This window comes from Gekko japonicus, unplaced genomic scaffold, assembly GCF_001447785.1.
Source record: "Gekko japonicus isolate JY-2015 unplaced genomic scaffold, Gekko_japonicus_V1.1 scaffold462, whole genome shotgun sequence".
NCBI classification, from domain to species: domain Eukaryota; kingdom Metazoa; phylum Chordata; class Lepidosauria; order Squamata; family Gekkonidae; genus Gekko; species Gekko japonicus.
The window spans coordinates 864,267-888,714 of NW_015175369.1; the positions used below are offsets into that span (position 1 = coordinate 864,267).

Consider the following 24,448-nt stretch of genomic DNA (forward strand, 5'->3'; position numbering starts at 1 on the left):
TTTAAAAGGGGTAATTTTTCTGATATGAGGGGACATGTGGGGAGGAAACTGAAGGGAAAAGTAGAAAGGGTCAAAACCATTGGGGAAGCTTGGAAACTGTTTAAAACTACAATTCTAGAAGCTCAAATAAAATATATTCCGCAGGTTAGGAAAGGCACAAACAGGTATAAGAAAAAGCCTACATGGTTAACAAACAAAGTAATGGAAGCTGTAAAAGGTAAAAAGGATTCCTTTAAGCGGTGGAAAGCTAGTCACAGTGAGGCTGATAAAACAGAACACAGGCTATGGCAAATAAAATGCAAGTCTGTGGTCAGGCATGCAAAAAGGGAATATGAGGAGCATATAGCAAAAAATGTAAAGACCAACAATAAAACTTTCTTCAAATACATTAGAAACAGGAAACCAGCCAGGGAGGCAGTGGGGCCCTTGGATGACCAAGGGGTAAAAGGAGTACTGAAGGATGATAGGGAAATGGCTGAGAAGCTAAATGCATTTTTTGCCTCCGTCTTCACTGTGGAAGATGAGAGGTGCTTGCCCACTCCAGAGCCGCTGAGTTCGGGAGGGGTGTTGAAAGACCTGAGTCAGATTGAGGTGACGAGAGAGGAGGTCCTAAAACTGATAAACAACTTAAAAACTGATAAATCACCAGGCCCAGATGGCATACATCCAAGAGTTCTGAAAGAACTCAATTGTGAACTTGTGGATCTCCTGACAAAAATATGTAATCTCTCCTTAAAATCAGCCTCCATTCCTGAGGACTGGAAGGTAGCTAATGTCACTCCCATCTTTAAAAAGGGTTCCAGAGGAGATCCGGGAAATTACAGGCCTGTCAGTCTGACGTCGATACCGGGTAAATTGGTGGAAACCATTATTAAGGAAAGAATTAGTAGGCACATAGATGAACAAAACCTATTGAGGCAGACTCAACATGGGTTCTGTAAGGGAAGATCTTGTCTCACTAACCTGTTAATGTTCTTTGAGGGGGTGAACAAACATGTGGACAAGGGGGATCCAATAGATATTGTTTACCTTGACTTCCAGAAAGCTTTTGATAAAGTTCCTCATCAAAGGCTCCTAAGCAAGCTCAAAAATCATGGGATAAAAGGACAAGTCCTTTTATGGATCAAAAACTGGCTAATTAATAGAAAACAGAGAGTGAGTATAAATGGGCAGTTCTCCCAGTGGAGGGGTGTAAGCAGTGGGGTACCACAGGGATCAGTACTTGGTCCACTGCTTTTTAACTTGTTCATTAATGATTTGGAGTTGGGAGTAAGCAGTGAAGTGGCTAAATTTGCGGATGATACGAAGTTGTTCAGGGTGGTGAAAACCAGTGAGGATTGTGAGGCACTCCAAAGGGATCTGTCAAAGTTGGGCGAGTGGGCGTCAACATGGCAAATGGGGTTCAATGTGGCCAAGTGCAAGGTGATGCACATTGGAGCCAAAAATCCTAACTATAAATACACGTTGATGGGGTCTGAACTGGCAGAGACAGATCAAGAGAGAGATCTTGGAGTTGTAGTAGATAACTCACTGAAAATGTCGAGACAGTGTGTGACTGCAATAAAGAAGGCCAATGCTATGCTGGGGATTATTAGGAAGGGTATTGTAAACAGATCAGCCAATATCATAATGCCGCTATATAAATCAATGGTGCGACCTCATCTGGAATACTGTGTGCAATTCTGGTCACCACACCTTAAAAAGGATATTATAGCTTTGGAAAAAGTGCAGAAAAGAGCAACTCGAATGATAAAAGGGTTGGAACACTTTCCCTATGAGGAACGGTTAAGGCGCTTAGGGCTCTTTAGCTTGGAGAAACGACGACTGAGGGGTGACATGATTGAGGTTTATAAGATTATGCATGGGAAAGAGCAGGTAGAGAAAGAGGTACTTTTCTCCCTTTCTCACAATACAAGAACCCGTGGGCACTCCATGAAATTGCTGAGCGGTCGGGTTAGAACGGATAAAAGGAAGTACTTCTTCACCCAAAGAGTGATTAACACTTGGAATTCACTGCCACAGGAAGTGGTGGCAGCTACAAGCATGGACGGCTTCAAAAGGGAATTAGATAAGCATATGGAGCAGAGGTCCATCAGTGGCTATTAGCCACAAGGTATAGATAGGGACTCTGGGGCAAGTGATGCTCTGTCATCTTGGTGCTTGGGGGGGGTCAACAGTGGGAGGGCTTCTAATGTCCTGGCCCCACTGGTGGACCTCCTGATGGCACTGGTATTTCTGGCCACTGTGTGATACAGAGTGTTGGACTGGATGGGCCTTTGGCCTGATCCAACATTGGCATCTCTTATGTTCTTATGCCTCCTACATCCTTTTGGAGAGGCATATCGGTAGCAACTCAGAACAAAATCCACTCCCCACCTTGTAATGCGGGGGGAGGGGGTCTGCCAGCTACACTTCCTGGCTGCTGGCTTTCCCCCATGCTGCCGTTTGGGAGGACAGTTCAGGCGGTCCTCTGCCATTCAGCGTTGGACTTCGGTTTGAGGGGCTGTCTGTGCTCAGCTGCAGTGAGGTGTTCCTACGCAGGGGTGTCCCTGACACAGGCTGGTATGCCAGCAAGGCCTGGGAGTCGGGGGTCGACGGGTTCGTCGTCATGGGGAGACGTGGCTTGGCTTAACTCGACAGTGCCCCGTTTTCTGCCCAGCCACAGGACAACAAGGCTGCAAGCAACAGTTGGGACAGACTGTGGCTCAGTGGCAGAGCATCTGCTTGGCATACAGAAGGTCCCAGGTTCAATCTCCAGTTGAAAGGACCAGGCAGGAGGTGATGAGAAAGACCTCTTCCTGAGACCCTGGAGAGCCGCTGCCAGTCTGAGTAGACACTACTGACTGTGATGGACCAGGAGTTTGATTCTGCATAAAGCAGCTTCATGTGTGTTCATGCGTATTAGCCCTACATCACCTGCACAGGAATGCAAGATTCGAGTCCAGTAGCACCTTAGAAATTAACAAGATTTCCAAGGTATAAGCCTTCTAGGGTCAAATCTCCCTTCATCAGGTACAAGTAGGATTGAAGATCCCTGACTCTTCTATCTCAAGTCAGAAGGTGGGAGGGGTATTGCAAGGAAGGGAGTCAGGAGGCAAAGCTGCAATGCATTTATTTACAGAGCATTTCTCCCCTGCCCTATTCAAGCTGATTACACTTTGCATTGTACCTCTGCATCCTGACTCCCTTCATTACAGCACCCCTCCCACCTTCTGACTGAGATATAAGGGCTCAGGGATCTCCATTCCTACTTGTACCTGACAAAGGGAGTGGTGACTCTCAAAAGTATCCCCTGGGAAATCTTGTTGGTCTTTAAGGGGCTACTGGAGCTGAAGCTTGCTTTTCCACTGAAGAACAGCACAGCTGCCCACCTGAAACTACCTGCATAGGGACGGCAACATTTACCTCTCTAGTGAAGGATGCAATACCTTCTTGGCTGACTGACAGCCTGCTTGAGTTTTTTGTCAGGGTCAGGGAGGCATGTTAAGTTAAGCTAAACCCTCTTGGAGAAGGAATAGAGTGAGTTGTTACAGCACAGGCTGCAACCCACACGACACAGGAGCAAATTGGTAATAATAATAATAATAATAATAATACAATTTAGCCATTAACAAACCTTAACATGCATTACAAGAAGAAGGAGATTGGATTTCTACCCTGCCCTTCACTACCCGAAGGAGTCTCGGAACAGTTTACAATCGCCTCCCCTTCCTCTCCCCACAACAGACACCCTGTGAGGTAGGTGGACCTGAGAGAGCTCTGAGATAACTTCTCATGAGAGAACAGCTCTCAGAGAACTGTGACTGGCCCAAGGTCACCCAGCAGGCTTCATGTGGAGGAGTGGGGAATCAAACCCAGTTGTCCCAGATCAGAGTCCACGCTCCTAACCACTATACCAAATTGGGTCATGATTTCATTCTAGGGTGCAGGGCCAATATGGTCATTTAATTGGATAAACTACTGGGAGCAAGGGTATATAGTACATAAAACTCTTCAAACTGCCTGCTGACAGTGGGGGGGGGGGGAAGGATGCATATTTGTGTACACTGTATGTGTTTCATTTGCAAAAACATAAATCCCTCAAGGCACGGCAAGCACAAGGTTTTTTTTTTAATGACCTTTCAAACAGACACACATGTGATTTCTCAACACATCCCAATCAAAGCCCTTCCTTCAATTTTATGTACAAAAATGTTCTCTTGCCACATGGGTGGTGGAAAGTGCGTCCAGTTGCAGCTGAGTTATGGCAAGAGACAAACAGAGGTAGTTTTGCCCTTGCCTGCCTCTGCGTAGCAACCCTGGACTTCCTGGGTGGGTCTCCCATCCAAATACGGACCAGGGCTGATTCTGCTTAGCTTCCAAGATATGACAAGATCAGGCAAGGCTGGGTCATTCGCCCACCCATTACATTAGCACTCACTTAAAGACAAAAATATATTACACTGCGATTGAAGGAAGAATCCTAGGTCAAACCTGGGTGGGATTTATTCAGGCTCCTAGAAGTAAACTGCATTTAAAACTTACGGAGGATCCGGGGTCACTCAGTTCATCCAACAGTTTCCGTGCGTCCACCACAGCTTGGTATAACCGCAGGTTTCTGCCGTCTGAGGCGACAAAGCAAGCACTGGCAGAATTGCAGTAGGTACCTAATTTTAAAACATGCCAAATGTCAGCATGACATGCGATGCAACGTTTAATGCTTTATTAATTATCGCTACGAAGAGCATGAAGGCATTAAGTAATTTCATTAGGTTCCGCCAGGCAACAAATTAAACAATGTACCGCTGCAGAATTGAGGAGCTGAGTTTGAAATAAGATTAGTTCTTTGCACATATTTCTTTGAAGGATTAGGAAAACAAATGAATCAACACGGCCTAGAATGTATCAGCAAGACGAAGAAGACCCATCAAATGTCACATCATGAAGATTTACTGAAAAATAAGACTAGAAAAGAAATCTTCCCCAAGCCTTGGAAACCTCCCCATCTCAGACTTGTCAAGAAGACATCATTTACGGATGCCAGCCTCCAGGTGGGGCCCAGGGATCCCCCAAAATTACAGCTCATCTCCAAACGACAGAGATCAGCTGCCCTGTAGAAAATGGCTGCTTTGGAAGGTGGACTCTGTGGCACCGGAGCCCCCTGAGGTCCCTGTCCACCCCAGGCCCCATCCCCAAATCTCCAAGAGTTTTCCAACCTGGATCTGGCAACCCTACCCCAGCCACCAGGTGGGGGACCTGGAGGACCAGACCAGTGGTCCATCTAGTCCAGCATCCTGTCTGACACAGCAGCGAGCCAACCAGTTCCTCTGGAGGGCCAACGGCAGGGCAGAGAGGCCTTCCCCTGATATTGCCTCTTGGCTCTGGGATTCAGAAGTTTAGTGCCTCTGAATGTGCTGGTTCCCCTCAGTCACCATGGCCAGTAGCCTTTGATAGACCTGTCCTCCATGAATCCATCTAATCTCCTTTAAAAGCTGTTTATTACTGAGGCCATCACGACATCCTCTGGCAGCGAATTCCACATTTTAATTGTTCTCTGCGTAAAGGAATATTTCCTTTTGTCCGTCCTGAACCTACTGCCCATCAGCTTCATTGGATGCCCTCGAGTTCTAATACTTTGGTAAAGGGAGAAGAATTTCTCTTTGTCAGCTCTCTCCACCCCTTGCATAATTTCATAGATCTCTATCATGTCCCCCCTGAGTCGTCTCTTTTCTAAATCGAGAAGTCCCAGACCCTTTAGCCTTTCTTCGTAGGGCAGGGGTCAACCCTAACACATCTGGCTCCTAGAACAAAGCTTCCGGTCTCAAACTCCAAGGAAACATAAACCAAAACCAGAATCAGAAATTGTGAAAACAGCTTTTTGCAGAGAAGGGCTTCCATAATTCTGAAAACAAGCAGAGTTCTCTGAAGCATCAAGAGAGAAGCATTACCCTTCTCAGGCTCTGAAGAGGATTGCAGCAATTCCATGAGAAAGCAAACAAGCGGAGACCAAAAGAGCTCTTCACGACATTATGCACACATTTTCACGGAGTTGCTGTATTACAAAACCTTCTCCGTTTCAACAGCTAGGCTGCTTGCCTGCAGAAATCAATTTTCAAGTAGCTGGATTTATTTTCGTGTTTGCCTCCCGAACATAAAAATAAGGAAGGTTTTTCCAACATGCCTCAAGAAAAAAACAACAACAAAAAGAATGTGTTTCTAGCGAGCGGGTCAAGTGGCAGCATGCAATGGGTTGCTTCCAGAAGAGACCAAGGCCCTTCTGCTTGGGGAAAAAAAACCCAGGTCCACGGTTGTCAGGGATTTCCCTCTTGAACAACACTGCCTCTCACTTTATGCCCAAGAGTCGTATGACTCATTTTGGGGGGAGGGGGTTTGCAAAGATGTGTGTGGAGGGGAATGAAGATCCCTTGTACGAGCTCTGTTTGCAGTTCTTGGGATTCAGCCCAACGTTATCTACAAAAGCAAGTATCCAATCGTGCAATTTTTCTGGAGGGAACAGCATTTTTGCATGGGGAAAAGAGAGGGGTGATCTCCACTGATTCCCTCCTCCCACTGTAAACCCCTACTATGTAACTCAAGAAGAAGAAGTGGAGGAGGAAGAGGAGGAGGAAAAGGAGGAGGAAAAGGAGGAGGAGATTGGATTTATACCCCGCCCTTCACTACCCAAAGGAGTCTCAGAGCGGCTTACAAACTACTTTCCCTTCCCCTCCCCACAACAGACACCCTGTGAGGGAGGTGGGGCTGAGAGAGCTCTGACAGAAATGGCTCTTTTTCAAGAACAGCTGTGCCAGAACTGTGGCTTGCCCAAGGTCATCCAGCAGGTTCAAGTGGAGGAGTGGGGAATCAAACCCAGTTCTCCCAGATTAGAGTCCGCGCACTTAACCACTACACCAAACTGAGCATCCACTGTCTCCCAGGAACAACATTTCAGGGGAGGGGGGGGAGGCTGCAGCAAGAAGAGGAAAGTGGGAGAGTCCTAGTTAATGGACATCTGGATATACACGCCAAAATCCCCACAACCTTGCTTTGCACACAAGCCCGAAATCACCCACCGAGACAGTAGCTGGGGATCAGAGTTGGAAGCCAGGCCACGTTAGAGAAAGCTGAGGTATGAAGAGAATTGATACGCGCCAGCTCCGACACTCCTCCGGTGTACGACAGGGGGCCAATGGGGTCTACGCGCCACAGAATCAGTTCGCTGTAGATGGCGTTTGGATCGTGGAATGTCCGAGTGGCCGCGTTCCGGAGCTGCTGCCTGGAAGAGCCTTTGAGAAGCCTCATAGGATCCACCATTTTGTTTAGGCCGTCCGAGTCCCAGGGCTGATCGGATTCGGGGGTCAGCAGAGCATTGTGGTGGGAAGATGTTAACAGCAGGGGGAGGACCGAGTGGCAGGCCAGGTCGTTGAGATGAAACCGGTGTCCGCAGTACCGAAACTTGTGAGTGACGGTATGCACCATCGTGAAAGCAGACTTGTCTGCAAAGGAGACGGCCCACTGGTTTAGGGAGCCATCTATGTGTTTGGAAACCATCATGACGGTGGGAACGGTGATGTTTACGCTCGAACTGTCCTGGGGACCGCTTGGTCTCCATCCCGACATGTCCTCAGAGACCCTGGATCTCCTCTGTGGCGGGGCGTTACTGATTTCTTTCGCGGAGGTAGTACAGGCATACATCATGATATTTTTACTAAGGGAGCTCGCGTCTCCTGATGGAAACGCCACTGGAATCTGAGAAGAAAACGAAACCTTAAAAGAGAGAGAGAAGAAACAGAGAGGATAATAAGATGAACAGCCGTATTTGTACCAAGTCTCCTTTCCCAAACATACATAAAAATCCCTGTCAGAAACCAATTACCAATTAACTCCATGTTAAATTGGAACATATTTCAGTCCTACGTGGATAAAAACCAGAGCCACTGAGCTCTTGAAAGCCAGTATGACGCAGTGGTTAGAATGCTGGCCTACGATCTAGGAGACCCGGATTCGAATCCCCACTCTGCCATGGAAGCTTGCCGGCTGGCCTGGGGCCAGTCACATGGGCTCAGCCTAACCTACCTCACAGGATGGTGTGAGGATGAAATGGAGAAGGACGCTGTGAGACGCGTTGGGTCCCCATTGGGGGGAAAGGTAGGGTATAAAGGAACAAATAAATGGATTCAGGTGTTAATTAACAAATAGAACACTGTGTGCAATTTAAGATGAATAATGTAATGTATTCAGAAGCTGCCATGAATGCATCAGTTGTAATGTAAAACATCTCATTAGGAAGCTATGTTAAGCTTCGTCTTGGGCAGGGATTCAAGTCCAAGACTAATGTGTCCAATCACGATAAAGCAAACCGTGAGCGGGAATGAAAGTGATTGGCCCTTATACGCTCAACCGCATTGGTTGTTATCTGTATAGTAGGTGTGGCTACATTAGCCGGGAAATGTTTAAATACCGAACAGCGACTATGGACAAGCTGTTCGGGCTATCAGATGTTGTACCGTGTTGGAGAAGTGTTCGTGTTGAAGATTAAACTTGAGTTTTTGCTGAAATCACTCTCCGACTATTTGTTAAGCGCTGGACTTAACAAATAAACCCATCTTGACCCACAATGGAAGGGTGAGGCATAAATATTTAACAAAATAAAAAACATGCTTCACTAATAAAACGTATAATAAAATATGCAATTTAGAACACGAAGTCGAACTTTTCTAGCTCCCCTTTACCTGAACTTGTCTAAAGATCCCAGGGTTGTATTCATCCAAATATTTCACATGCCACACTAGGAAGGTACCATCGATGGGGTGGATGGTGAACAGCATGTCTGGATTCTTGTTCCACTCTTTCAGGAGCATTTCTATCTTATGGTCCAGCAGTACGGTGGGAAGCGGAACGGGCAAGGCAGCTGGCGAAAGAATCTTGGGGCTCCCCTCTCTCTCCCCATCTTCGTGTTCTGAAGAACCGGTTCCTGTCCCTGTCTCAGATTCTCTATCGAGAGACAACTCTGAAATGAGACGTAAAATTCATTCGTGCCGTGCACAAGTCATGGCCAAACGCATGGGTCTGGGGATCACAAGCTCCTTCCTCCTCCTCCTCCTCCTTCCCTCTGGTGTGCTCCAATTCCCACCTCCCTCTCTTTTGCAAGCACAAACACAGGGTGCATTCAGACACGCCGTTTCAGCCGGCATAAACTGTACCGGTTGGAACCGGTACAGTTTATGCCGGCTGAAACGCGATCACACTTAACTCCCTCACAGCGGAGCCCATCGCTGTATGCCCGTTCACACGCTGCGGGCGTCGGCTTTTTTTTTTAAACTCAGTTTGAGCATGCGCATAGGCAGCCATCCACAGAATGGCGATCTTTGTGCATGCTCAAAACACCCCGTATTACATTTAAAGTTTAAAGGTAAGGACTTACCTTTAAAGTTTAAAGTCCAAACTGGCCTCCCTGAAGTCCCGGACTCCTCCGGAAAGTTAAACTAAGGTCTTTTTTAAAAAAAACAAACGCCGGGGCAAAGCTTCGCCCAAGCACATATCAGCAACCTAAAAGAAAATGGCAGGCAAAAATCGGAAGCCTCGGGCTTCCGAACGGAAGTGGCTAGACACCGGTGGAGGGCGGTCAGACGGCGGGTACAGCGATTACAACTGCTGTACTCAGGATACCACCACTTGGGGACCTAGTGGCAGAGTACAACGGTTTAAAGGGCTTTGCAATGGTTAGGGACGGAAGGCAGATGTTCTACGTGTGAACACCGGTAAGTACACCGATTGCAACCGGCACCTATACCGTTGCAAACGCTGCATCTGAACGCACCCACACTGTGCCATTACATTAGAATCAAGGGCGATGCGGTGTAGCAGTTAAGAATTTGGGTCTAGGATCTGAGACAATTGGGTTCGAATTCTTTGTTCAACCATAGAAGTACTGGGTTAATTTTTTTAAAAAATCAGCTGCCTGGGAAGTGCAGGAGCTTAATCACAGTCTCCCGGATCCTCCATGATTCCCTATTAAGGGGGAAATGCTGTTCAAACAAATTACAACGATGATCTGATGCCAATGGTAACGAGCGAAATAAATTTTACTTGCAAAAATAGAAGCACATCTTACATGACATATTCATGCAGGGACATTTAACTTATTGCGAACAGATTAACTTAAAAAAGGCTAGGTTGCCACAGCAGCTCCAAATCCAGGTAAGACAGAGAAGAAGAAGAGAGGTCCTAGTGTACTTGAGTGAGAGAATTCTCTTAACCCTTTCTCTCCCAGATCCTCTTGCATGCAGAGTTACCCACCCAGTGACCTTGGTCTCATCACAACCCCTCAATTTAACTTAACTTAACCCTCGCAAGGTTGTTGTTATAGGATTAAGTGGAGGAAGGGGGAACACCGTGCAAAGCTACACTGAGTCCCCAACCAGGGAGGAAAGCAGGATGCAAATTTTAAAAATAAGAATCATGTTCGTTCCACAAACCAAAGTCGGAAACTAACCAAGGGTCACGGCGGACTCAGGCTTTGAAGCTGGTTGTAGTTAAATGGGCCTTGACCTGGATAGCCCAGGCTAGCCCGATCTCAGAAGCTAAGCAGGGTCACCTTGGTCAATATTTGGATCGGAGGCCCTGAGGAAGTCCAAGGTCATGATGCAGAGGGAAGCAATGGCAAACCGCCTCTGAACGTCTCTTGCTTTGAAAGAGATGGGCTCGCCCTAAGTCAGTTGGGACTTGACAGCACTTTCTACCCCCACAGCGTAGTGGGAAACCTACTAAGGGTCTTAAGCAGGATCCACTCTGGGACCGACGTAATTCTCTTAAGTGGAATGAAGGTGTGTGCATAAGATGAATACGACTGGAAATTCGCTTTGGTCCTGCCATGTACCTGCCACCGAATAAATCAGCAGTGCCAACCATTTAAAGCCACTCCACTGTATTCTGTCTCACAGTTCTCAACAGTCCATTGCCCAGGTAAACACGGCTGCTGTGCTACTAACCATGGTCAAGTTTCATGTGCAAACCCCTCTCCTTCTCTTCCAGCTCATCCAGATCTTCCACATCCTCCTCTACGTTTCTCATCTGCTCGTCGGTGAGTTGCCGAAGGTGTTGCATAAATATCTCAGTGCAGGATGTAAAATAGAACTCTTTATTGTTCAGCCAGTGAACAACGAAGCCTTCGTTTCCTTCATCGACACTGAAAGCTGTCTTAACCAAAGCTGGTGGGATGTCTGAGAGGATACAGTCATTGTCATTCCGGGGTGGGTTGGGGAGAAGAACAAAGGTTGAATTAGATATTTAAGAGAGATCATTTTCAGTTGGGGGGGGGGGACAATAGATTTCTATATCAGGAAGGAAGGGAGAGGGGGAGAGGGAGAGAGAGAGAATGAAAACTGGCACACAGACTAGGGCTAAGGATGGCTGCTTTGGAGGCTGGACTCCATGACATCACATCCCTGGTAAGTTCCCTCCCCTCCGCAAACGCCACCCTCCCCAGGCTCTGCCCCCAAATCTCCAGGAATTTCCCCACCTGAAGTTAGCGACCCTGACAAGGAAGTGACTGGAAAAAGAGTACTTTAAGAGACACTTAAGCTCTGCACTAATGAATATAAAAGTAACAAGCCTGCAACAGGAGGCATAAAACCCAAACTGATGCATGTCAAAACAGTAAAGGAAGATCAGGACAATGCTGCTTTAAAATAGAAAAGTGGTTTCCAGGAAGTGCAATTATTAAAACATACAGCACTTATCATCTTAGTGCATGTTGAAGTTAGGCATGTGCAAAAAAAAAAAGTTTTTTCCCCAGTTCGGGTCTACTGGACCAGGAAAATATCGACATGCCAGAATATTCCTGAATACCAATATAGCTTTTGTATTGGGATTTGGGTAAATATTCGGCAAACCCAAATGTATTCAGCTCTATTATACCCTATGGGGACTGTCCCCATAGGATATAATAGAGAAGGGATTTAAACTTTAAATGCTTGCTGAATTCACTCGCTGTATCACACTGCGGCAGCAAGTGAACTCTGTGAGTGAACTCAGCAAGCATTTAAAGAGATTGTGGACTCTTTAAATGCCTTCTAACCATGCCCAAATAAAAGCCAAATAATACCAATAAGGTATTTTTCAGGTATTCATTCAGCTCGGTATATACCGCTTGCACACCTCTAGTTGAAGTTAATGTCAGCAGACCAAAGAAAAGGAAGCACACATTATCCCTTTCACTTTTCCCCCCAAGACAAAGTATTCAGCGTTAGAGGTCTGCATGCCCAGAAACGGCCCACCAATCTAAAAAATTTGGGTCCCTTTGCTCCCAGCAGGAAATGACACACTCCGGCAGTAGATTCAAGACAGACAAAAGAAAGTGCTTACTTCACACAATGGGTAGTTGGACTTGTGAAACTCACGGCCACTAGATGTGTCAATGGATTTAAAAGGAGGCAGGCAGATTAATAGAGGATGGGTGTATTGCTTCATATTAGCCCTGGTAGCTGAATGGGACCTCGGGACTTGGAAGTAGAACATCTCTGATGGACAGATGCTCAGGAGCAGCTAGCAGGTGAGGGCCTCGCTCATGGGTTTCTCTGTGGCTTCTGGCCACTGCTGCAAGCAGGATGCTGCACTAGTAGGCTTACCAGATGCCTGCTAATGGCAAGCAAGCTCCTGGTGACTGTTGCTGATGCCCACCGACACTTATCTGGGTGGCAAGTGGAAGCAGGCTGACAAAATGGGGGAGAGGCCGCACGACGACATCACTTCTCGAAGTGCCAGCAATGCACCAGGGTAATATTCGAGCACTCGCTCAGAAACTCCATAGAGTCTGGGGAGACTGCTAGAGTGTCGCCCCAGTGCCTGCCTGGCAGTACTACACACTAGGGAGAACACTGGTCTGATCCAGCAGGGCTCCTCTTCCGTCCCAGAGACCCCCGTGACCTTGCAGAGACCTCTGGGAAATCCCTCGTTTCCTGATGGAAGAGGTGCCCTGAGAAATAATGGAGGACGGAAAGCAGCGTCTTCTCTCCAGGACGGCCAGCACAAGGGAAGGATGGAGGCAGAATAATGGAAGACCTGACCTGGATAGTCCAGGCAAGCTGAATCTCGTCAGATCTTGGAAGCTAAGCTGGCAAGTACTTGGAAGGGTGACCTCTTAGGTATACCAGGGCTGGGATGCAGAGGCAGGTAATACCAAAGCCACCTCTCTGAAACTTCCTAGCCCCACTAGGGGTCGCCAGACGTCACCATGGCTTCCAGGTTCGCAAATACACACACACACACAAAATACTCACCCCCTCTCAAAATGGAAGAGGCTGAGATGGTGTACTGGGTAGGCAGGGGTGGGACAGTGGAGGGCTGTTTGTCCACCTCGCCCCCACATAACCTGAAGCCGACCCTGAAATGGTAACTAGGCTTCTGAAGGAAGAATGGCTTGTCTCACCTGTGGCGGGATTAATGCTCGCAGCAATATGGAAATGGCAGAGGGCGTTTGCGTGGTGCGAAATGTGCCGCTGGACTTCGTGCGTCCCCAGCTGGTTAGCCAAATCTTCCGTGTGTGTGATGAGGACGGAAGATCTTCGCTGCCCCTTTCTCATATTTTTCAAGTGGTGAATGGTCTAAAGAAGTTGGGGGCAGGGAGAAAAGCGAGAGAGAAAACACACCGTTTGACATCCGTAAGAAACAAACAAAAAACAAAAAAAAAGGCTGGTTGGTCGTGAGGATTTGCTTCTGAAAAAGTGCAAAAGCATGATCTCTTTCTGAGACACGGATCAAGCAAACAATTAAAACAATCCACACCAAGATCTTTTCTAACTGAAGAAAAGGTTGAAAGATTAAGGCATATCCTTAGGCTTGCCAACTCTGGTTTGGGAAACACCTGGAGATGGGGGGGGAGCCTGGAGAGGCCGGGGTTTGGAGAGGGGGGGGGACCTCGGTAAGGTATAAAATGCCATAGAGTCCACTCTCTGAATCTGCCATTTCTTCCAGGACAACTGATCTCTGTAGTCTAGAAATCAGCTTTGATTCTGGGGAAATACCTGGCAACCCTTAAAGAGAGAGAGAAAGAGAGAGAGAAAGACAGAGAGAAAGACAGAGAGAGACAGAGAGAGACAGAGAAAGACACACAGAGACAGAGAGAAAGACAGAGACAGAGAGAGAGAGAGAGAGACAGAGAGAGACACACACAGAGAGAGAGTGAGAGACACACAGAGAAAGATAGATAGAGACAGAGAGAAAGACAGAGAGAGAGAGACAGAGAGAAAGACAGAGAGAGAGAGACAGAGAAAGACAGAGAGAGAGAGAGACAGAGAGCGAGAGCGAGACAGAGAGCGAGACAGAGAAGTTTTGTAAAGGGTTTGGTCTTTTGAAATTATTCTGACAGTCTGTCTCTAGCCTGAGAACTGCTACTCAAGAAATCTTTTAAAGCTGTTATATGCTCTTGGCTGAATTTTTAATGCTGGGTTTGGTTGTTGTTGTTGTTTTTTTAAATGCTGGCGTTTTGTAAGATTTCGGAACTTTTATGATTTATATGCTTATGCATGCCTTAATTCGTAAGCTGCCTTGAGCAGGTTCTCTGGAGAGGAAGCAATCAAATTTTCTAAGCAAGTAATAAATAAATATAATATCCGTCAATTAGGATGTGGCGTGATGTGGTCCATGGGGTCGCAAAGAGTCAGATTCGACTGTGCGACTGAACAACAACAAAATTAGGAATGAGACGGACATGCACAAGGATTCCAGATCCCCCCCCCCCCCGTATGTCCAGTTAGCCGTGTGGTTAGAAGTGTGGTCTGCAGAGCGGGGTTCTAGTTCCATCCCTTCCTCCCATTTCGCTGCTGGTGGGATTGGCATTTTGCAAAAGATGAGCTTTGTGCCGCCTACAGAGCCAGTTTGGTGTAGTGGTTAAGGGTGTGGACTCTAATCTGGGAGAACCGGGTTTGATTCCCCACTCCTCCACTTGCACCTGGCTGGATGACCTTGGGCAAGCCGTAGCTCTGATAAGAGCTGTTCTTGAAAAAAGAACAGTTTCTGTCAGAGCTCTCTCAGCCCCACCTACCTCACAGGGTGTCTGTTGTGGGGAGGGGAAGGGAAAGGCATTTGTAAGCTGCTCTGAGACTCCTTTGGGTAGTGAAGGATGGGGTATCAATCCAATCTCCTCCTCCTCCTCCAGGCCCTGGAATAAAGACTCCCGGGGGCTCCCTCTCGCGGGTGAGCTATGGAGGATGCTGGGCTGACATGTCTGAGGTCACCTGTGTTTCCTTCCCTATATGCTGACCTGTCAAAGAGGAATCTATTTCCAGAAGGGGATGCGACCTCATTTCTGCAGACATCTCATGAATGTGTTAGGTGCACGTCTCCACTGCTCTCTACGCATTGGAGGGTTCCATATTGCCTTTTGTTTCTTCCCTGACCTGTTCTCTGGATAAGGCGGGGCATGATGATGTCACTTAGATACACTAGCTTTGCTGTGCACTGATGGCCTACTACTGTAGATGGCCAAGCACGGGAGTGTCATGGCTGTGCTGCTCTGTCATTCGTGGGCATGGGCTGTGTTGAGAGGGGCTCCAACTAGGACAGCCAGTCTTCAGTTGGTGGCTGGAGATCTCCTGGAATTACTACTGGTCTCCAGGTGACAAAAATCAGTTCTCCTGGAGAAAATGGTTGCTTGACAAGGTGAATGTTATGGCATGATATCCCATTGAGGTCCCTCCCCTCCCAAAACCCCGCCCTCCCTAGGCTCCACCCCTAAACTCTCCAGGTATTTCCCAACCCAGAGCAGGCAACCCAAGCTCAAGAGTGATGCTGGAGAGCACAAAGACGATCAATGCTGGCTATGCCACCCATATGCTTGTGCCACAAGCCTTCAGGACTGGGTTTGCCCAGTCACTGGGGTTTATGATCGGGGCATTAAGTCTGACATATTGGGGTGGGAACAACCTTCCTCAAAGGAGCCTTCACCTGACTTGTGGTTCTTCCATTGGAGGAAGAACTCCTTAGGTTGGAGGGAGGATTTAATCTTTGCTCAGTGGAGTTGCAGGATAGGGATAAGATCCACACCATAACAAAAGTTAGATTTGTTATGTCTGAAGCAGCAGAACAAAGTTACATAAGAACATAAGAGACGCCAATGTTGGATCAGGCCAAAGGCCCATCCAGTCCAATACTCTGTCACATAGTGGCCAAAAATACCAGTGCCATCAGGAGGTCCACCAGTGGGGCCAGGACATTAGAAGCCCTTCCACTGTTGACCCCCCCCCCCCCAAGCACCAAGAAGACAGAGCATCACTTGCCCCAGAGCCCCTATCTATACCTTGTGGCTAATAGCCACTGATGGACCTCTGCTCCATATGCTTATCTAATTCCCTTTTGAAGCCGTCCATGCTTGTAGCCGCCACCACCACTTCCTGTGGCAGTGAATTCCATGTGTGAATTACTCTTTGGGTGAAGAAGTACTTCCTTTTATCCATTCTAACCTGACCGCTCAGCAATTTCAGTTTGAGTCCAGTGGCACCTTTAGGGTCAACAAAGTTTTATTTGTGTACACACACACTTCTTCAGATATAAAACCTTGCTGGTATTAAAGGTGCCCCTGGAGTCAAACCTTGTAACTACAGTTAGTCTTGCTGAAATTAAACGTATGTGAAGACTTAAAAATAATAATAATAATTCACCGGGACATCCCTTGTAAAACCCAGTGCTGTTTGTGAATTGATTTCTCATCCACAGGCCAGGAATCTTCTGGAACATCAGCACAAAGTCTCCCAAATGGCCAGGAGCTTTCAGGCATCAAAAATTCAGACAGAATCTACTTCCAGGTTATTTATGGATGACGTACAGAGAAAGGAGAACTAAGAACATAAGAAGAGCCCTGCTGGATCAGACCAGTGGTCGATCTAGTCCAGCATCCTGTCTCACACAGTGGCCAACCAGTTCCTCTAGACAGCCAACAACAGGGCACAAAGGCTGAGGCCTTCATAACATAAGAAGAACCCTGCTGGATCAGACTAATAGTCCATCTAGTCCAGCATCCTGTCTCACACAGTGGCCAACCAGTTCCTCTGGAGGGCCAACAACAGGGCACAGAGGCCAAGGCCTTCCTCTGATGTTGCCTCATGGCTCTGGGATTCAGAACCTCTGAATGTGGAGGTTCCTCTCAGTCGCCATGGCTAGTAGCCATTGATAGGATTAGATAGATTCATGGAGGATAAGTCTATTTGAAAGCTGTTTATTCCTGCGGCCATCACTCCATCCTCTGGGAGCGAATTTCACATTCACTAGCTGGTCGGTGTTTGTCCCGTTGTTGATTTGGCGAGGGCGTGGTTCCTCTTGGGGGTTACAGACAGCCCTACGGTTAAAAAAACAAAAGGGGGGTGGGGGAGACTTGGGGATCTGAGTGGTTCACAATACCTCCAAAGCATGTTGAATGTTGTCTTTGTGTCTCCCGGAATGAGAGATGCTACTGCTGGTGCTAATGCTGGACGTGCTGGTCTCACAGATCTGCTCCCCCAAAAGACTGTCTTCTGGCAACAGAGTCTCCGCCCACAGCCGGCAAATGCCGTCGAGGCACGAAGTAAGCAGCACGTTGCAAACCGAGCCCCTGAAGACACAAAACAGGATCACCCTCTTGTATCTCGAATGCTTCACAGAACGGGCAGAGCTAAATGCTTCGGCAATTAGACTGATGTGGTCGCTAGTAACAATAAGTGGGAGTCTTGCAAGTTGCGACACCTTAAAAACTGAACACAACTAATCTGACTAGCAGATTAAGACTGCCCCCCCTGGGTTGAATAGGGATCCAATCCCCCCCACCTGCCAGGCTGCCCCCTGCTGGTCAGCCCACCCACTTGCAGAAGCATTGGCTCCACCCTCTTGGCTCACATGGTGGTGGTGGCTCCTCCCTCTTTCCCCTTCCTGCAGTGCCACCTCCTCCATATGAGTGGCTCACAGAGTGGTATGGAGGCGCCCACTTTTCCTGCCCTTCCTCCTGCTGGGCAGGAGTGGCTCCCGCTCTTCCTCAACACAGTGCCAGGACTACCTGTCTGGCTTGGGCAGCAGCTCCCCTTCCCTTCTGTTTTTTCAAAATGGCGGCCAATATTTCATGGTGTAGCATCATAAAATCTTGGGCTTTCCACCTGCAATTTTTCTTCTTTTGGGAACGTTTGTGAAACCCCTGATTCAGGCTTGTACGAATATCCCCTACTCTGCACCCGACCCCCAATGTGCAGATTTACCAATCCATGTACCAAGGTCTTGGTTCAGAATTAGAAGTAGGGTTTTACATGGCTCCATTTCATAAATAAAACGGTGGTTACTTACCTGTAACCGTTGTTCATTGAAAGTGGCTTCTGTGCGGGCACACATGGGGACTGCAGTATGCAGGCCGACCACCGGGAGGAGCTAGCGAGCTTATTTGTAGAATTTTTATACCCGAGAGGGCTAGGCTCCAACCAGGAGGCGGTTTCCCGCCCAAAATACCACCTGACCTGGGCGGAGCCTGCCCTCTCCCCTCAGTTCTCCTTCTGCCGCTTTATTAGAGCGGAAGACTCCCACAGCGGGGAAGGAGGGAGGGATGTGTGCCCGCACAGAAGCCACTTTCAATGAACAACGGTTACAGGTAAGCAACCACCGTTTTCATTTTCAAGGCTTCTGTGCGGTCCCACATGGGAGATTAGCAAGTTTACTCACTTGGAAGGAGGGAGTGGGAGACTTCAGCGGAATATCGACTGCAGCACAGCCGTGCCCATCGCTGCATCCCTCCTCGCATCAACGTCCATCGCATAGTGTTTGACGAACGTCGAAGGCGTTGACCACGTGGCCGCTCTGCACACCTCCAGCAGGGGCAACCCTGCCTGAAACGCCACAGATGTTGCTTGAGAGCGTGTCGAGTGTGCAGACAACACCAGGGGGCATTGCTTACCAGCCCCTTCATATGCCAATTGTATAGCTTTACAAATCCAACGGGAAATAGTCTGCGACGACGCAGCCTTACCCTTCTTTGACCCACCAAAGCATACAAATAAAGAGGACACAGTACGGAATGGCTGAGTCCTCTGCAAATAAAAGAGCAAAGCGCGCCTGACATCCAGTGAATGTAAGGAACGCTCCGCTTCTGAAGAGTGGTTCGGAAAGAACACAGGTAATATGATGTCTTGTGACATATGAAACTTGGATACTACTTTGGGTAGAAAATCCAAACGTGGACGGAGAACCACTCTATCCTTATGGAACCTGAGAAAGGGTGACTCTGTGGACAGAGCCGCTAATTCCCCAACTCGTCTTGCGGACGTGATTGCGACCAAAAACGCTACTTTGTAGGATAAAAATGATAAGTCACACGTAGCCAGTGGTTCAAAGGGTTTATATATCAAACGAGATAAAACCAGAGAGAGACTCCATGAGGGTAGAGGCAACTGGGAAGGGGGATACAAATTATTGAGACCCCGGAGAAATCTCTTTGCATCTTTAGAAGCAAAAAGGGACACCCCCTTCACAGGTACATGATTAGCCGAAATTGCAGCTAAGTACACCTTAAGAGAGGAATTGGACAAACCTTCCTGTTTGAGGTGGGACAAAAACTCTAGTACCAAAGGCAACCCACAGTTAGTAGGATCGACGTGTTTGCGTGATACCCATGTAGAAAACAGTCTGAATTTAGCCTCGTAAGATCTCCGCGTGGACAACTTACGTGCAGCTAATAGTATGTGTTGCACTGCCGGGCAGTAGGCCGATCGGGCCGAATTCGCCAGGCAGTTAGTTTGAGGGACGAGATCCCCGGTTCGGACGGAAGAAGACCTGACACTAGGTCCGTCTCCTCCGGGAACACTTGGAATTGTCCTTGTGCCAGTGACAATAGGTTCGGGAACCACGCTTGGCGGGGCCAAAAAGGAGCCACCAATATCAGGTCCGCATCTTCTGCATGAGCTCTGGCTACCACTCTGTTTAGGAGTGGTAGAGGTGGGAATGCGTAACAGAACAGACCTGCCCAAGGAATGTCGAAAGCGTCCCCTAGGGAATGGTGCGCATAGGCCGCCCTGGAGCAGAACATTGCGCATTTTGCATTGGCTGGAGTGGCGAAAAGATCCCAGACGGCGGAGGGCTTGGATTAGTATAGCAATACGCTTAGCCCTAGGCATAGGGTCATGCCGAGACAGAATCAAGGACTGGCCCCACAAACTCAATCTTTTGCGTGGGGGAAAGATTGGATTTGGGGACATTGACTCTCAGTCCCAAGGACTGTAAGGTGCGTAATACCACGTGGACAAGGGAACAGAGTCTGTCAGGTGTATTTGCGACTAATAACCAATCGTCCAAATAGTGAACAAAGGGTACATCCCTGCAATCTGAAGTGTGCCACGACTACAGACATACATTTTGTGAACACCCTGGGGGCGGATGCCAACCGAAGGGAAGCACTCTATATGGAGGGCACGTCCGAAATGATGGAAGCAGAGCAACCTCTGGCAGGAGGTCCGTAGCGCTATATGAAAGTACGCATCAGTAAGGTCAATGCTTATAAGAAAGCAATTTGGTTGCAGTAATAAAACGACCTCCTGTATGGATAACATACGGAACTTAGGTTTCCACAGAAAGTTATTAATATTCTGACAACATCTGTGCTACGTCGTTCCGACACATACAGACACATGATAGGGGCGGATAGTGTAACAACTCCAACAGATAACCGTTTTCTTATTATAGATAATACCCATTTGTCATAAAACAAGGATAAACTAATCCCAAACTGTAGGACTGATTCTAGTCACAGGAGATCTGTCCCCTTATAGGGTTGGTCTCATTGAGATCTATCCCCTGACGGGAGTGTTGATCTCTGACGTCTATTCTGATACAACGTCTGATACGTTTGTCTAGGAGGCAGGTATGGTTGCCTCTGAAACGACTCATGGTAACGGTATGGGCGGGAATATTGTGAATGCTGGGCAGGTCTAGGCCGATACCTAGACTTTTGCGGAGCATTACTGGAAGCCGTGACGCCAAAAGATTTGGCCTGTAACTTGTACTTCCTAATGCGTTCCAAGACCTCATCGGTCTCCTGACTAAACAACTCGTTCCCTTCAAACGGAAGGTCTTCGAGTTTAGCTCGTGTATCAAGGGGTAGCACAGAAGATCTAAGCCATGCATGTCTACGTAAGACTATGGCGGAGCCCACCGCTCTACTACTGCAATCAGCATTATGCCGTGCGGTATTCACTTATAACTTCCCTAGACGCTTCCCCTCCTCAGCTATGACCTTCGCCAGACACCTTTGGTCTTGTGGAAGTAGATCCAGATAAGTAGACAACTTATCCCATAACAGGCGGTTGTAGAGCCCCATGACTCCAGAGGAATAGGCCTTTCTGCCTATCGCATCTAGCTTGCGGTCTTCCCTATCATTGGGAGCAGTACAGGTTCCAAACCGCGTACGAGCCTGTATGATTTCAGCAATGAAAGAATTAGGTGGCGGATGCCGAACCAGACATTGCACATCAGAGTCAATAACTTTATAACGTCCTTCCAGCCTCTTGCTGGAGGTGTCGAGGTTGGATGCTTCCATGCCAACATCATCACCTCCTGCAACCCCTGGAGACACGGTAGCGCCATTGGCCCGGTATCCGGGGTGAAAGGGCATGCATAAGCGGGTCTTGAGTCCGCTGTTGAGAAGCCGTATGTTTTAAGTCCAAGGCTTTGGCCATCCGGACTATCTGGTCTGCAAAGGAGGAGAAGTCCCCAGATGGAGATACTGCTTTGGGATCAGCAATCACTTCCTCAGGCGAGGGAAGCGACCTCAAGTCAGACCCGGGTTCTGACTGCGACTCACTGGCCAAGTCAGCTTCCTTGGTTCCGTATGAGATGTAATCAACCTGTTCCACCCGGTCTGGTATGGGTGACAGTGACCGTTGCCTCTGAGCGTAGTGACAGGGATGCCCCGCTGTAGGCATCTGTAAGTGCAGAGACGGGGCAGGACTTCTCGAACCCATTTGTAATAGGTTTGGAGAAGGTGATCTGCAGATCTCCAACATTGGAGAAATTTCGGTACCGATGATCGGTACCGATGGAGGTTGGTTCCATTGTTTCGGTACCGAAGGTCAGTACCGATGGAGGTTGGTTCCATTGTTTCGGTACCGATGGTTGGTACCGATGGAGGTTGGTTCCATTGTTTCGGTACCGATGGTTGGTACCGATGGAGGTTGGTTCCATTGTTTCGGTACCGATAGTCGGTACCGATGGAGGTTGGTTCCATTGTTTCGGTACCGATAGTCGGTACCGATGGAGGTTGGTTCCATTGTTTCGGTACCGAAGGTCAGTACCGATGGAGGTTGGTTCCATTGTTTCGGTACCGAAGGTCAGTACCGATGGAGGTTGGTTCCATTGTTTCGGTACCGAAGGTCAGTACCGATGGAGGTTGGTTCCATTGTTTCGGTACCGAAGGTCAGTACCGATGGAGGTTGGTTCCATTGTTTCGGTACCAAGTGATCTTCTTGGTGCCGAGGCGAACGTCCCTTCGACGTCAAATGTGGTGTTGATGCCGAGGCAAACGGGATGTTCGGCGCCGAGCGGTGCGACAGGCGCAATCCCTTCGGTACCAGCCATTTGGGGAGGCAAAGACCTCTCTTGCTGGGTTTTCTTTTTCTGGGCCTTTGTGGCCGGCGGCTCTGGGCCAGCGCGAGACTGGGCGGCCGCTGGGGAGACTTGTGTTGCTACTGGCGCCGAGCATACTGATGGCGATTTAGGCTTCTCCCTTTCTCCATTGGACGTCGCAGGAAAGGCCCTCTCCCACAGAGCTGCCTTCAGCTGGGTTTTCTGTTTCTTGGCCTTTTTGGCCGGCAGCTCTGGGCCAGCGCAAGACTGGGCGGCTGCTGGGGAGACTTGTGTTGCTACTGGCGCCGAGCATACTGATGGCGATTTAGGCTTCTCCCTTTCTCCATTGGACGTCGCAGGAAAGGCCCTCTCCCACAGAGCTGCCTTCAGCCGGGCTTTTCTCCCCTCACAAGCCCTTGGAGTAAAGGCTTTACAGGCCTTACAGCCGGTCATGTTGTGGGACCCCCCCAGACAGAGCACACAAGCCGAGTGCTCATCATTTTGGGCCATTTTAGCCCCACAGCTCTTACATTTCTTGAAGAGGGCCACCTTCTCTTTATTCTTTTTCCTTTGTTGCCATCTTCTGAGGAAAAAACTCTTTCCCTCAGGATTGATTTGTTCAGCTCGCTGTAACTAGTCCTCTTTCGATGGCGGCAGAAAGAGAACTGAGGGGAGAGGGCAGGCTCCGCCCAGGTCAGGTGGTATTTTGGGCGGGAAACCGCCTCCTGGTTGGAGCCTAGCCCTCTCGGGTATAAAAATTCTACAAATAAGCTCGCTAGCTCCTCCCGGTGGTCGGCCTGCATACTGCAGTCCCCATGTGGGACCGCACAGAAGCCTTGAAAATGAACATAAAGTTTTCCATGAATATACTCACAAATTTACGGTATGTATAGTTCAAAATCAGCCATCTATATAATAAAGGTAAAAGTTTCCCTTGCTCGAAAGCTAGTCGAATCCAACTCTAGGGGGCGGTGCTCACCGTTTCCAAGCTGAAGAGCCAGAGCTGTCTGAAGACATTTCTGTGGTCATGTGGCCGGCATGACTAAATGCCGAGGCGCACGGAACACTGTTACCTTCCCACCGAAGTGGTACTTATTTATCTACTTGCAATTTCTTGCTTTCGAACTGCTAGGTTGGCAGGAGCTGGGGCCAGAGACGGGAGCTCACTCCGTCACGCGGCACTCGGGTCTCGAACTGCCAAACTACAGACCTTCTGGTTTGCAGTTCAGCGTCTTAACCTCTGAGCCATCGCAGCCCCATCTATATAATATATATCTGTTATTCAGATATAAGGGGTGGACTTTTGGGGGGCCAACATTTCTTGTAGGATCCATCTAACCTGGGCATAAACTTGCTGGTGTTTCGCCATGAAAATCCAGTCACTGCTCGGGGATGTGCCAAGTACACAAAGGCAAAGTGAACCAGTGCAGAGATCTTCTTTTGCTCTTCCCCCTCTTGGGGCAGGAGAGATGACTTCCAGCCAGCCATCGGGTACCAGACTTTTAAAAGACAATCGTCCTAGACAAACCGACAGACAACAAAGTGGCAGAAGGCACACATAAAGCGAAAGGCAAACACAGCTTGATGCCATTGGAACAATTTTCATTAGCATTGGAACACTCTGCTGAAACCATCGCAGGCAGAAGAATTTTAACATGATTAATGAGATCACTGTTAATAGACGGAACAGGCTCCTAAGCTCGCTTTCAGAGACCGATCTTTGGTTAATATTTCAATTCACAAATCCGGGTAATTAAAATTCATCTTATGTGACAAACACATTAAGTGAAACATTAAACAGTTAAATATCTGCACTGGCATGGCTGCCATTATAGATTACATGGCTTAACTCAACACAACACAGCAGACGGCCGTAAAGCACCAGTAACGCTTGAAATTTAGCTGGGAG

The 24,448-nt window shown here is 48.2% G+C and overlaps 1 protein-coding gene across 3 annotated transcripts in view; it reads right to left on the reverse strand.

Moving 5' to 3' along the window:
• The window catches only part of DMXL2 (Dmx like 2), a 107,144-nt gene that overhangs the window by 74,553 nt on the left and 8,143 nt on the right, over positions 1 to 24,448 (reverse strand). For all 3 annotated transcript variants that reach the window (XM_015425487.1, XM_015425486.1, XM_015425485.1), the window contains exons 4-10: positions 23,879 to 24,057; positions 17,371 to 17,560; positions 13,406 to 13,580; positions 10,968 to 11,198; positions 8,709 to 8,986; positions 7,050 to 7,743; positions 4,525 to 4,646 (exon numbers count right to left, since the gene is read on the reverse strand). In XM_015425487.1, coding sequence (XP_015280973.1) covers positions 4,525 to 4,646; positions 7,050 to 7,743; positions 8,709 to 8,986; positions 10,968 to 11,198; positions 13,406 to 13,580; positions 17,371 to 17,560; positions 23,879 to 24,057 — 1,869 coding nt within the window. The remainder of the gene's footprint in view (positions 1 to 4,524; positions 4,647 to 7,049; positions 7,744 to 8,708; positions 8,987 to 10,967; positions 11,199 to 13,405; positions 13,581 to 17,370; positions 17,561 to 23,878; positions 24,058 to 24,448) is intronic.